The sequence below is a fragment of the Myotis lucifugus genome, unplaced genomic scaffold, assembly GCF_000147115.1.
Source record: "Myotis lucifugus unplaced genomic scaffold, Myoluc2.0 scaffold_1391, whole genome shotgun sequence".
NCBI lineage: Eukaryota > Metazoa > Chordata > Mammalia > Chiroptera > Vespertilionidae > Myotis > Myotis lucifugus.
In genome coordinates this window covers 19183-33839 of record NW_005872439.1, presented here as the reverse complement: position 1 = coordinate 33839, position 14657 = coordinate 19183, and the positions used below count along the sequence as shown (strand labels likewise).

Below are 14657 nucleotides of genomic sequence, written 5' to 3'. Positions count from 1 at the left end.
AAAAAAAGATGAGTTACTAATGTATCTTTAATAAATCTCCAATATTTTATGAAATATAAATTAAAGTAGAAAAATCCTAAGAAAAAGCCAAGTTCTTTAGTAAAATGGAATGTAAATCCATGGTTACTAGGAAAGCTGTGAAGAACAGGGACAGATTAAATGAGGTCAAGAAGCAGCTACACAGTTACAGATAGGGTCAGTATTATGACTATAAGGATGGTTTCAGTTTCATGCACCTGTCAAGATTTATGAAACACTATACTTAACACATGTAGTTTACTCATTACAGCTGTCAAAAAATGGTTCAAGATAAAAGAAATGTACGTTCACCTATTTTGGAAAAACAGCTTTGTCAATTCTATATTCAATCCCCATCCTTATGTCCTCTGGGCGAGAGTCTCATCTCAGTCACAGAAAATGTGACAAACAATGAAGAACTTTCACCAAAACCCACAAAAGCCACATCCCTGGAAGAGACAACCTTTGTCTCCATCTTTGTTTTGCTGCCAGTACTCTGATGGGAACATCTGAGAAGCTACAGGTGCCACAAAACATCTTGATTATAATCCATGACAATGACTGCTCCACAGAAAATAAACATGCCTGGAGTCCCTCAGATCAGTGTACACACAGCTCTTGTAGTCTTTTCCTCAAAATAATTCCAGGATGCACAGTTAGATGAGGACCACTTCATCTAATAGGCTGCAGTCTGGTCCAACAATTCCGGTGGTTTTAAGCCAGCTAATAAAAGCGTTCAGGAATCTGGAGAAGGCGCTCTGTGTAAATTCTGAAAGATTCCAGAGACAAAACATAATTTTGGAAAGCATTTGGGGGCCAGAGGAGCTTGGCTAAAGAAACCAAGTTCTCTCTTGTCTCAGGACCCCTTGCTTTTTATTAACACAAATTGTCCTTAGGCAAAGTAAAGATATACATCAAAGGCCAGGGTTTGGTATACAGAATCCATTGTCAGATTGGAGGAATTGCCTTCAGCTGTTCAGGTGTTTGGCCAACAGGAGGCAATAACATGAAGAATGAAATGGCCTCAGCTGTTTGGCAGCAAGCAATCATTTTATGCATCCTTTTCAGGTTTGGGAAAATGCCCTCAGCTATTTCCAGATGATTCAGCCCTGCTGACATGCTGGTATTGTCTTCCAACACAACAACAATTAGGTCAGTGTTTCTAGAGTGAAAGGGTTTCCTATTACTCTTCTGGCCTTCAAACCAGTGACCATCACCCGTGAAATTGTAGGCATTAGGGCACGTGGCCCTCTGCAAGACCTGGGCAAGAGATTCCCTTCACATGTATTGGCATCCCTTGCAAACAAGAAAAAAAAAATTCATGCTCCCAGACATAACTGAGGTGGTCACAGCTGCCCCCTCTTCGGAGTGACCTCTGTGTCACTAAGCATCCATCTTAACCTGCGGACCAGAGAGTCCACAGTGTTTCCTGGAAAGTTATGGGCAGCAATGTAAATTTGGCAAAAACTGCTGAGGTAATTTCTGCACCCTGGTCTTCCCTCAAGGCCAAAAATGTTTGAGACCGCATAAAAGTTTTGCACATCACCATGCTTGGAGAGCCCAGATTTTCTTATAAAGTAACCCACACAATAAATAGCACACACAAGATTAAAGACGACCCAGGAAAAAGATTTCATTATTTTGCAAAGAAAGAAACCTCAGTCTGGCAGTTCTCCCATTGATGACTTCGGCACTCAATAAACTCATCATTAGCATCTAGGGAAAGTGTGTCCCTGAAAATGGCAGTTCTTCTGCAACATTATGTTTATGAGGACAACAGTAACGAGTCATATATGGCAACGCACGACAGGGAAAGAAGAAAGAACTAGGGCTCAGGTATTCCTCATTTCTGTCAACAAATTAGACAACAGACTTAGGTTTCCTGGGCACCTGTGACGGTGATTGCTACCATCTGTAGAGACCTTATAGGTGGTTCAGGTTAAATACCTTCAGCAACAGAAATATGCAGTGAAGTAGATCTGGTAGGACATCTCTGTATGTTAGAACGTGCAACATAATGACATAGTGCTCTACCATAAAAACACAGAAACACAACAGCAAAAACACTTATGGGAACTTTACAGAATATAGGCGATTAAATGTATAAGATACAATTCAGAAAAATGAGAATGCACAAATTTTCTTGTACTATTGTTAATTCCTAACTAAGAAAATACATTTCCTACACATCTAAGAAATTTCTCACATTTGCAATCTTATGCAGAGAATGAATTTAGAATTTGGCTGAGAGATACCTCATATTAATTGCACTCAGAATGGCTTTCCCCATTGTGAACTCTCTGATGATACTGGAGACCATTTCGGCCTCTATAAGATTTTCCACATTCACAGCATTGATAAGGCTTTTCTCCTGTATGAAGTCTCCGATGATAACAAAGGGCAGAGCTCTGGATAAAAGATTTCCCACATTCACTGCATTGATAAGGCTTTTCTCCAGTATGAAGTCTCTGATGATAACAAAGAGCAGAGCTCTGGGTAAAAGATTTCCCACATTCAGTGCATTTATAAGGCTTTTCTCCTGTATGAACTCTCTGATGAAAACGAAGGTGAGTGCTCTGAATAAAAGATTTCCCACATTCACTACATTTATAAGGCTTTTCTCCAGTGTGAATTCTCTGATGATAATGAAGAGCAAAGCTATTGGTAAAATATTTCCCACATTCACTGCATTGATAAGGCTGTTCTCCCGTATGAACTCTCTGATGACGATAAAGGTTGCTCTTAGTGCTATAAGATTTCCCACATTCACTGCATTGATAAGGCTTTTCTCCCGTATGAACTCTCTGATGACGATGAAGGGCAGTGCTCTGGGTAAAAGGTTTCCCACATTCACTGCATTGATAAGGCTTTTCTCCCGTATGAACTCTCTGATGACGATAAAGGGTAATGCTCTGGGTAAAAGATTTCCCACATTCACTGCATTGATAAGGCTTTTCTCCAGTATGAATTCTCTGATGACGATGAAGGACAGTCTTAGTGGTAAAAGATTTCCTACATTCAGTGCATGTATAAGGTTTTTCTCCAGTGTGAACTCTCTGGTGTTGATGAACGCTCTCCTTAGAGGTAAAAGATTTCCCGCATTCATTGCATTGATAAGGCTTTTCTCCCGTGTGAACTCTCCAATGACAACGAAGGGCACTGCTGTGTGCAAAAGACTTCCCACATTCATTGCATTGATAAGGCTTTTCTCCCGTGTGAACTCTCCGATGACAACGAAGGGCACTACTCTGTGCAAAAGATTTTCCACATTCACTGCATTTATAAGGCTTTTCTCCAGTGTGAACTCTCTGATGTTGATGAAGGTTCTTCTTAGAGGTAAAAGATTTCCCACATTCACTGCATTGATAAGGCTTTTCTCCCGTGTGAACTCTCTGATGTTGATGAAGGTTCTTCTTAGAGGTAAAAGATTTCCCACATTCACTGCATTGATAAGGCTTTTCTCCCGTGTGAACTCTCTGATGTTGATGAAGGTTCTTCTTAGAGGTAAAAGATTTCCCACATTCACTGCATTTATAAGGCTTTTCCACCGTATGAACTCTCTGATGTTGATGAACGTCAGCATTAGCCATAAAAGATTTTCCACATTCACTGCACTGATAAGGCTTTTCTCCTGTGTGACCTCTCTGTTGATAATGAAAGCTAGAAAATTTGGGAAAATATTTTCCACATTCAGAGGACAGAAAACACTGACTTCCAAGATGGACATCTTTTTCCTGAATAAATGTGTGGGTGCAACTAAGGTCTCCCTTACAATCTTTTCTACTGTAATAAATTTTTCTTCTTTTAAAAGGCATCCCATATGTCGAAATTGCGGTTGGACTGTCACTGGTCTGAGTAGCCTTTACGTGGAGATATCCTGACCCCGTAAGGACACCCTGCCCAACCTCCCCGCATGTGAAACGATTCTGGGATACATTGAAATTGTAGCTGTTTGCAAGTGAGATACTGTCCACACCTCTAGTGAAAGATTTCTCTTTCTCATGCTGCTGGTGAAATTTTGCATGGAAATAAAATTGTTTTGCACATGCCCCACACCTCAACAGTATTTGTCCATGTTGTGTTCCCTGCAGCTCCATCATGTGGAAAATGTTTCCCAAGACCAGCCCACAACTCTCACAGGGGTGGCTCTTCTGGGAAGACAAGGCTAACTTGGGATTCCTTGCCTGTGACAATCTTACAGAAACCTTCTGTTCAGTCGTTTCCTTCACGTTTTCAGCTCCACAGCAGCAACCTGAAGAAAAGAAACGTACGTGACGTGCATGTTGACCTGATAAATACAGAATATCTTCATCACAATTGTTTATGTCACAACTGGACATGATTCCATACAATGATATTCTTTTTTTTAAAATATATTTTATTGATTTTTTTACAGAGAGGAAGGGAGAGGGATAGAGAGTCAGAAACATCGATGAGAGAGAAACATCGATCAGCTGCCTCCCGCACACTCCCCACTGGGGATGTGCCTGCAACCAAGGTACATGCCCTTAACCGGAATCGAACCTGGGACCCTTGAGTCCGTAGGCCGATGCTCTATCCGCTGAGCCAAACCGGTCAGGGCCATACAATGATTTTCAAGATAAGTCAGTGAGACTCTCAGGAAATGGCTGTTACATATAACATGGCCCAAAAGGTCACTGGATGAGGAAAGTCTCACCAAGGGAGGACAGAAGCATTGGCTGGCAAGAAAAGGATAGAGGCAGGTTCTGCTTGTTATTACTCCACAAATGGTTTCCTTAAGGACCTTTCACGGTGGCAATATGAGTCTCAAAGTATATAGCTCAAGTCTTAGGCATAAATTGGAAACTCCATTGTGCATACTGGCCACAAATTCAGGGCAGGTATGAACAGGACTCTAAAAGGACTTTAACTAAATTTATCCCAGAAACTGGTGAAAAGTGGACCAACCTCCTGCCCTTTGCCTACTTACTGGCCAGGTGTACCCCCAACCGGGAGGGGTTCTCTCCTTTTGAAATCATGTTTGGTAAACCTCCCCCTATCCTACCCAAAGTTAGGGAAGGAATTCAAAGCAAAAGTCATAACTATTCCTTGCTCAAGTCCTTGCAGGCTCTGCAGTATACCCAGAGAGCCACCCATAAGCTTGTTCGAGATGCCTTGCCAGTGCCCACCTCGGATACTGTACATCTCTTCCAGCCTGGGAACTCAGTGTGGGTAAAGAAGTTCAGGACCCAAGGACTCACCCCAACTTGGAAAGGACTATACACTGTCGCCCTGCTACGGCATCCAGACCTGGCTACACCACTCCCAGCTCCTGCAACAGGAAACGGCCTTGATCCCGGCATCCAGCTGCCTCATCTGTGAGATCCCTAGCCTGGGCTCCACACAGGCCAGGAGGAGGCTCGATGCCCGCAGGAGGGGCACTGGACTTCAGTGAGGATGGGGACCGTGGCACCAGGGCACTTGGTAACTGTAAGAACATTTTTTTTTTATCCAGTGAGAAAGTCCAGGGCTAAGAGGGGCTAGATGTGCTAGGGGACAGGAGAGCAGGAACAGAATAGAGAATGCCCCTAAAAGAAGTGGGGTGAGTAAATGAAAATAAATGTGCCAAGCTGGCAGTTTAGAAAAATTAATTCGGGCTAACCACTTGGAGTTAGGGGGCAGTAAAATCCCCGAACTAGTAAAGATGAGTTCATGATTTGACTCATGTACATAAAACCAGTGGGGAATGAAGTATGGTACTTATTTGCTTTGTTTAACAATAGAAAAGTTACTTTGATTTTCTGAATTGCATAAATCATACAATTCGATTGAATGCCTTATTGATTGTAACGTGACTACCCCATTGATTGTTATCTTACTGGTGTTAGAAAGCACATTCTTCTGTACCTGGGAAACAGGACAGCACAATTATCCTAAATTGTTTTAGTGGACACAGATAATGCGTTCCAGTTGACTCAGTGGTCCCAAGACCAGGACAGCGCAATTACTCTAAATTACCTCAATGGCTCTAGATAATGAGTTCCTGGCAACTCAGTGATCCCGAGACCCAAAACTATAATTAACATGCTTAATTTTGCTTCTGTAAACTGCTTTTTTGCAAACCAGGTTCCTCATTCCAAACCTTGAGATGTAATCAATACCTTTGTGATCTTTGCCTATATAAGTCTGGTTTTGCCACCATCTTATGACTATGAGATTTGGGGAATGGCCCCTCATAGTCCCGGATTGCAATAAATGTGACTCTTTAATTTGAAAATAAAAGAAAAGAAATTTATGCCGAAACTGGTTTGGCTCAGTGGAGAGAGCGTCGGCCTGTGGATTGAAAGGTCCCAGGTTCGATTCCGGTCAAGGGCATGTACCTTGGTTGTGGGCACATCCCAGGTAGGAGATGTGTAGGAGGCAGCTGATCGATGTTTCTCTCTCATCGATGTTTCTTAACTCTCTATTTCTTTCCCTTCCTCTCTGTAAAAAATCAATAAAATATTAAAAAAAAAAAAAGAAATTTAACCAGAGAGATTAAAAATGGTGGCAGAGTAGGATGCTGCTGCATGGCCATGCTCCAAGAAACAAGCTGGAATTACAACTGAAATATGAGAAGGCTTCCTGAATAATCAACAGAAAACTCACAGGAGAGAACCCTGATACCCAAGGACCCAAGGTGGAGCTGGGATAGAGACTGGTAGGAGGGGCAGAGACGTGACCCACAGAGGGCAACTGGTCACACAGAGTTATCTCAGCTGGTGGTGGAGGGGGGAGGTGCCACTGAGAATTCTGAGATCTAATCCCAGAGGTGGGTTCCCCAGCAGAGAACACCAAGCTGAGGAAGGTATCCACATAGCATCAAGCTGTGGAAAGCAGTGGGGTACTGTCTGCCAGGGAGTGGCAGGTGAAAGTTCAGGCACCAGCTTAAAGGGCCAAGGCACAAACAGTCCCTGTGGAGCCACCCACCTTGTACTCTGACAGAGGGAGGGCGAAGAGGACTGGAGCTGTGAGAACAGAGGCCAGCTCTGGGGACACGAGGGATAGAGCTCAGAAGGCAGACACCCCAAGTTTCCTCGGCTCAGTCATTCCCTAACACAGCCGCATAGACATCAGCCTTGCCTGGGGGAAAGACAGTGGACACACCCTATTGGAAAACACCTAGCCCTGAGGCCGCTTAAGAGATTAAAAGTAACAACTCAAAGGAGTAGCAGCTGCCTGTGGAGCCCATAGGAACAGCAGCCTCATGATCACCACACCCTCTGTCTGAGGAACAGCAGCTATGTGTGGAGCCTCCTCCCACCAGCCAGAGGAGGCACCGCAGAGGTGAACAGCACCCACCACAGGAGTTGCTGCCAAGTGAGGAGCAGCTGCTACCACAACCTCTGAAGGAGCAACCGCAGCCCGAGGAGCCACTGCCACCCAGGGATCAGCCACTGAATGACTCAACATTTAGTTATGTCAGTGAGATCAAACATGGGTAGACAAAGAAACCCCCAAAGGAAAGAAAAGGAGGACTCGCCAGAAAAGCAGCTAAGTGAAACTGAGGCATGCAGCATGACAGAAAAAGAATTCAGATTAAGGGTCATAGAATGCATAAACCGGATGGAGGAAAAAATCAACTTATGCAAGAAGCAGGAAGAAACAGATGAAAAAAATCAATAAATTATGTAAGTACCAAGAAGAAATAAAGAGTGATATAGCTGCAATAAAAAAACACCATTGAAAGTTTCAACAGTAGACTAGGAGAGGTGGAGGACGAAATCAGCGAATTAGAAGATAGGGAAGCAAAGCACACCCAAACTGAACTGCAATTGGAGAAAAAAATTAAAAGACAGGAGGAGAGCCTAAGTGAGCCATGGGACAACATAAAACGAAACATACGAATAATAGGGGTGCCAGAAAAACAGAAAGAGGAACAAGACTTAGAAAACCTTCTTGAAGAAGTAATATCAGAAAACTAAGGAGGTGGGGGAAGAAAAAAGTCACACAATCACAGAGAGTCCCAAAGAAGGTGAACCCGAGAAGACCCACAACAAGACACATCGTAATTACCATGGCAAATGTTCAGGACAAAGAGAGAATCTTAGCCCTTACCGGTCTGGCTCAGTGGATAGAGCATCGGCCTGCGGCTCAAGGGTCCCGGGTTTGATTCCGGTCAAGGGCATGTACCTTGGTTGTGGGCACATCCCCAGTGGGGAGTGTGCAGGAGGCAGCTGATCAATGTTTCTCTCTCATCAATGTTTCTAACTCTCTATCCCTCTCCCTTCCTATGTAAAAAAATCAATACAATATATTTAAAAAACAACAACAACAAAAAACAAAGAGAGAATCTTAAAGGCTGCAAGAGAGAGTCCGAAAGTTACATACAAGGGGTCTTCCGTTAGATTATCAAATAATTTCTCAACAGAAACACATCAGGTCAGAAAAGAATGGACGGAAATTTACAAAGTGATGCAAAGCACAGGACTGAATCCAAGAATACTCTATCCAGCAAGACTATCATTCAAAATTGAAGGGGAAATAAGAAGCTTCACAGACAAAAAAAGGCTAAGGTAGTTTATCACCACCATGCCAGCAATGCAAGAAATGCTAAAGGGACAGGTGTAAAAAGAAGAAATAAAAAGCTCAGAAAGAAAACAGCCACAAAATATAGAAATGGCTACAAACAAGTACCTTTTAATAATAACTTTAAACGTAAATGGACTAAATGCTCCAATCAAAAGACATCGAGTGGCTGAATGGATAAGAAAACATGACCCAAACATTTGCTGTCTACAAGAAACCCACCTCAGAAGAAGGGACTCACACAGACTGAAAGTGAAGGGATGGAAAAATATCTCTCAGGCAAATGGAAATAAAAAAAAGCTGGGGTAGCAATACTTATATCGGACAAAATAGACCTTAAAGTGCAGGCCATAACAAGAGATAAGGAAGGCCACTTCATAATACTAAAGGGATCAATACAACAAGAGGATATAACCCTGATAAACATATATGCACCCAATGCAGGAGCACCCAAATACATAAAAAAACTCCTGGAAGATATCAAGGGAGAGATTGACAACAATACAATCATAGTAGGGGACTTTAATACACCACTGACATCACTGGATAAATCCTCTAGGAAAAAAATCGGCAAAGAAACAGCAATCCTAAATGACTCACTAGATCAGATGGACTTCATAGACATCTTCAGAACACTTCACCCCAAAGCCACAAAATATACGTTCTTCTCAAGTGCTCATGGGACATATTAAAAAATAGACCACATATAGGGTCACAAACAAAGTCTCCCCAAATTCAAGAAGATTGAAATCATACCAAGCATCTTCTCAGACCACAAAGGCATAATATTAGAAATAAATTACAATAAAAACAACTCAAAATACTCAAACACTTGGAAGCTGAATAGCATGTTATTAAATATTGATTGGGTTACCAATGAGATCAAAGAAGAAATTAAAAACATCCTGGAAACTAATGACAATGAAAACACAACAATCCAAAAACCTATGGGACACAATGAAAGCATTCCTGAGAGGGAAGTTTATACCTCTACAGGCCTATCTCAACAAACAAGAAAAAATGGTAGTAAAACATCTAAATCTACATCTCAAAGAATTAGAAAGAGAGCAACAAGAAAAGCCCACAGTGAGCAGAAGGAAGGAGATAATAAAGATGAGAGCAGAAATAAATGACATAGAGACCAAAAAAACAATACAGAAAATCAATGAAACCAAGAGCTGGTTCTTTGAAAGGATAAACAAGATTGATGAACCTCTAGCCAGGCTCACCAAGAAGCAAAGAGAGAGGACCCAAATAAACAAAATCAGAAATGATAGTGGCGAAATAACAACAGACACCACAGAAATACAAATGATTGTTAAAAAATACTATGGACAACTCTACTCCAACAAACTAGACAACCTGGAGGAAATGGACATATTCCTTGAAAAATACAACATTCCAAAACTCAATCAGGAAGAATCTAAAAATCTCAACAGGCCAATAACTATGGAAGAAATTGAAGCAGTCATCAAAAAGCTTCCAGCAAACAAAAGCCCAGGACCAGATGGCTTCACAAGGGAGTTTTACCAAACATTCAAGGATGAACTAAAACCTATCCTCTTCAGACTACTATAAAAAATTGAAGAGGAAGGAACACTTCCAAGCTCATTCTATGAAGCCAGCATCACCCTCATACCAAAACCAGGTAAAGACAACACAATGAAAGAGAATTATAGGCCAATATCCCTCATGAACATAGATGCCAAAATCCTCCACAAAATCTTAGCAAATCGGATCCAGCAGTACATCAGAAAGATCATACACCATGACCAAGTAAGATTTATCCCAGGGATGCAAGGATGGTACAATATCCACAAATCAATAAATGTAATACATCACATAAACAAATTGAAAGAAAAAAAACCACATAGTCATATCAATTGATGCAGAAAAAAATTTTGACAAAATTCAACACCAATTTTTGATAAATACTCTCAGCAAGGTGGGAATAGAAGGATCATACCTCAACATAATAAAAGCCATATATGACAAACCCACAGCCAACATCATACTCAATGGACAAAAACTAACACCACTTCCCCTAAGAACAGGAACAAGACAGGGATGCCCACTCTCACCACTCCTGTTCGATATAGTACTGGAAGTATTAGCCATTGCAATTAGACAAGAAGAAGAAATAAAAGGCATCCAAATTGGAAAAGAAGAAGTAAAACTGTCCTTATTTACAGATGACACGATATTATACATAAAAAACCCTAAAGACTCCATCAAAAAACTATTAGACTTAATAAATGAATTTGGCAATGTAGCAGGATACAAAATTAACGCCAAGAAATCTATGGCATTTCTATACACCAATAGTGAACTTACGGAAAGAGAGACTAAAAACACAATCCCATTTTCCATCGCACCAAAAAAATTAAGTTACGTAGTAATAAACTTAACTAAGGAGGTAAAAGACCTCTACTCAGAAAAGTACAGGACGTTGGAAAAAGAGACAGAGGAAGACATAAACAGATGGAAGAACATACCATGTTCTTGGATTGGTAGAATCAACATCATTAAAATGTCCATACTACCCAAAGCAATCTATAAACTCAACGCACTTCCCATTAAAATACCAACAGCATATTTCACAGACCTAGAACGAACTCTCCAAAAATTCATCTGGAATAAAAAAAGACCCCGAATAGCTGCTGCGATCCTGAGAAAGAACAAAGTAGGTGTGATCTCAATACCAGATATCAAGCTATATAACAAAGCCACTGTTCTCAAAATTGCCTGGTACTGGAACAAGAACAGACATATAGGTCAATGGAATAGAATAGAGAGCCCAGAAATCGACCCAAACCAATATGCTCAATTAATATTTGACAAAAGAGGCAAGAACATACAATGGAGTCAAGATAGTCTCTTCAATAACTGGTGTTGGGTAAATTGGCCAGATACATGCAAGAAAATGAATCTAGACCACCAACTTACACCATACAAAAAAATAAACTCAAAATGGATAAAGGACTTAAATATATGATGGGAAACCATAAAAATACTAGAAGAATCCAAAGGCAACAAAATCTCAAACATATGCCGAAGCAATTTCTTCACCGATACAGCATTGGAAACTAAGAAAATAAACAAATGGGACTACATCAAAATAAAAAGCTTCTGCACAGCAAAAGTAACCATCAACAAAACAACAAGAAAGCCCACTACATGGGAGAACATATTTGCCAATGTTATCACTGATAAAGGTTTAATCTCCAACATTGATACGGAACTCATACAACTCAACAAAAGGAAGATAAACAATCCACTAAAAAAATGGGCAAAGGACATAAATAGACACCTTTCGAAAGATGACATTCAGAAAGCCAACAGACATATAAAAACATGCTCAAAGTCACTAATCATCCGATAGATGCAAATCAAAACAACAATGAGGTACCATCTCACACCTGTCAGAATGGCTATCATCAACAAATCATCATACAACAAGTGCTGGAGAGGATATGGAGAAAAAGGAACTCGTGCACTGCTGGTGGGAATGCAGACTGGTGCAGCCACTATGGAAGACAGTATGGAGTTTCCTCAAAAAACTAAAAATGGAACTCCCATTTGACCCAGTGATCCCACTTCTAGGAATATATCCCAAGAAACAAGAAACACCAATCAGAAAGGATATATGCACCCCAATGTTCATAGCAGCACAATTCACCATAGCTAAGATCTGGAAACTGCTTAAGTGCCCATCAGTAGATGAATGGATTAAAAAACTGTGGTACATCTACACGATGGAATACTATGCTGCTGTAAAAAAGAAGGAACTCTTACCATTTGCAACAGCATGGATGGAACTGGAGAGCATTATGCTATGTGACATAAGTCAGTCAATGAAGGAAAAATACCACATGATCTCACTCATTTATGGATAATAAAGACCATTATAAACTTATGAACAGCCGAAACCGGTTTGGCTCAGTGGATGGAGCGTCGGCCTGCGGACTGAGGGGCCCCAGGTTCGATTCCGGTCAAGGGCATGTACCTAGGTTGCAGGCACATCCCCAGTGAGGGGTGTGCAGGAGGCAGCTGATGGATGTTTCTCTCTCATTGATGTTTCTAACTCTCTATCTCTCTGCCTTCCTCTCTGTAAAAAATCAATAAAATATATTAAAACAAAACAAAACAAAAAAACTTATGAACAAAAATAGATACAGAGGCAGAGCTACCTGGAACAGACTGTCAAACTACAGCAGGAAGGTCAGAGAGGGTTGGGGGGCAGGAGGGAGGTAAGAGATCAACCGAAGGACTTGTATGCATGCATATAAGCATAACCAATGGACATAAGACACTGGGGGGTAGGGGAGGCCAGAGGATTGTCAAGGGCGGGAGGGAAAAAGGAGACATATGTAATACTCTTTGTAACACTTTAAGCAATAAAACAATAATAAAAATCATACAAGAAAATAGCCACACACACACAAAAAATTTAACCAGTGCGGGTATCACAGAAGAAATCCAAATATTTAATGGGAATGGAAGTCTAGGACCCAAACAGGCAGCTACAGATATGCCTGGTTTTGGTTGCACAAAATGTTTTAATGAGTTGCCAATTTTTAAAAATTATATTAGTTGCCAGGCTTTAAAAAATCAAGAGACTGACCACATGTGCACACACTGGAGTTTGTTTCGCTTCTCCAACATCACCTACACTAGTATTGTGCTCTTAAAACTCAAAACTCAGCAAAAATAAAAGTTTGCCTCTGTTTATGACATCATAGACACTTTCTTACACCTCCATTTACCTTACCTGACTACGCATTCAAGTTCGCAACCCTTGGCCCAAATCGAGGAATCGAGAACCTGAGCTCAGAAAAGCCCAACTTGCCGTCCTCGCTTCAAAATAACGTTATCGTCACTAAGAAGGCTCAGCCAGGGGCGGGATGCGCCTGCCAGTCCCACCGCAACTCCGGGAGAAGCCGGCACCAGCAGCCCGAGTCCCCACACCCTGATTCGGAGCACTCCTGTCGGGGACTCAATGGACTGACCTGGGAAATTAGGACCTTCCAGGACAGAAGACCCGGGCTGCCCGAGGCGGAGGGGAAGTACCTGGAAGATGGGGACAACGAGAGTCAGTTACCCGGTGGGGAATGGAGGATCCTGAGGCCCTCCGTGACCTTGGGCCTACGCTGCTGAGTTCGCCCCAACCGCTGGGCCTCCAAAACCAACGCCAAAGGATCCTGCTACTCCCTCACCAGCACGGCTCACTTACCGCTGCTCAACTTCCCGCAACCCCGCAGTGTCGTCCGTAGAGCGCGCCCCTATGACGCAACATGACCCCGCACCCCCCACCCCCTCGCTTGCTGGCAGTTCGTCCTGTGCATGCACACAAGGAGCCACCAAATGACGCAAATCTTAAAAGAAAACCTAAAATGAGATATGGTCAGCACTGTCGTAGAACAACAAACCACAAATGAGACCACAGGCAAAAGACCTATGTGAGTGACATCAGCAAGATGGCAGAATCAGAGATAGAGAATCGTTCCCCATCCCAGAGTAAGTAGACAGCTATCCATGAAAAAAAAATCCCACAGGCAATGGGAATAAGAGTACACGGTACCTCAGGAAACTAGAAACACAATAGGAAAGTAAACCAAAGGTTTCAAAGGAAAGAAACCATAAATATTAGAACAAACATAAATAAAAGAGAGACAAAACAAAAGAAAGGAATACCTATTAGTAGAAAGTTTCCACGCCTCCACTCCTTCAAACAAGCCTCTTTTGAACTCTTCATAACTTTTTCTCTGGTCACATTTTATAGGCTGGGAAAGAAACTGATAAGACACCTCCCTAGAACATCTGCCAGACTGTCGCCTGGAAAACAAACAAACTGTAACTTTAAAGGACAGCCCCTCTTATCTACACAATTCAGCTCAGCCCAAGGCCCCTCCATTCTGTGTCCCTTAGTGACAGGCACTGCTGAAAAGCAGAACCCACCATTTCTTCCCTGCCCTGAATTGACTAGCAATACTTGGCCTTTTCCTCTTTTGGAAAGTCAAATAAACTTCCTCTCTGCATTGCTTTTATTTTTATTTTTAACCTTTAAATTCTTTATTACTTAAGGAATTACAAATGTGTCCATAACCCTC

At 41.7% G+C, this 14657-nt stretch overlaps 1 protein-coding gene across 2 annotated transcripts in view; it reads right to left on the bottom strand.

The window, feature by feature from the left end:
• Window positions 1-874: 874 nt before the first annotated feature.
• Window positions 875-14657, bottom strand: part of LOC102440888 (zinc finger protein 883) — a 28079-nt gene continuing 14296 nt past the window's right edge. The window contains exon 2 of one of the 2 annotated variants that reach the window (XM_014449746.2): window positions 875-3801. In XM_014449746.2, coding sequence (XP_014305232.2) covers window positions 2280-3801 — 1522 coding nt within the window. In that variant the 3' untranslated portion in view covers window positions 875-2279. Of the gene's footprint in view, window positions 4271-14657 lie in introns of both variants that reach the window. The other variant, XM_023748430.1, reaches the window with a different exon arrangement.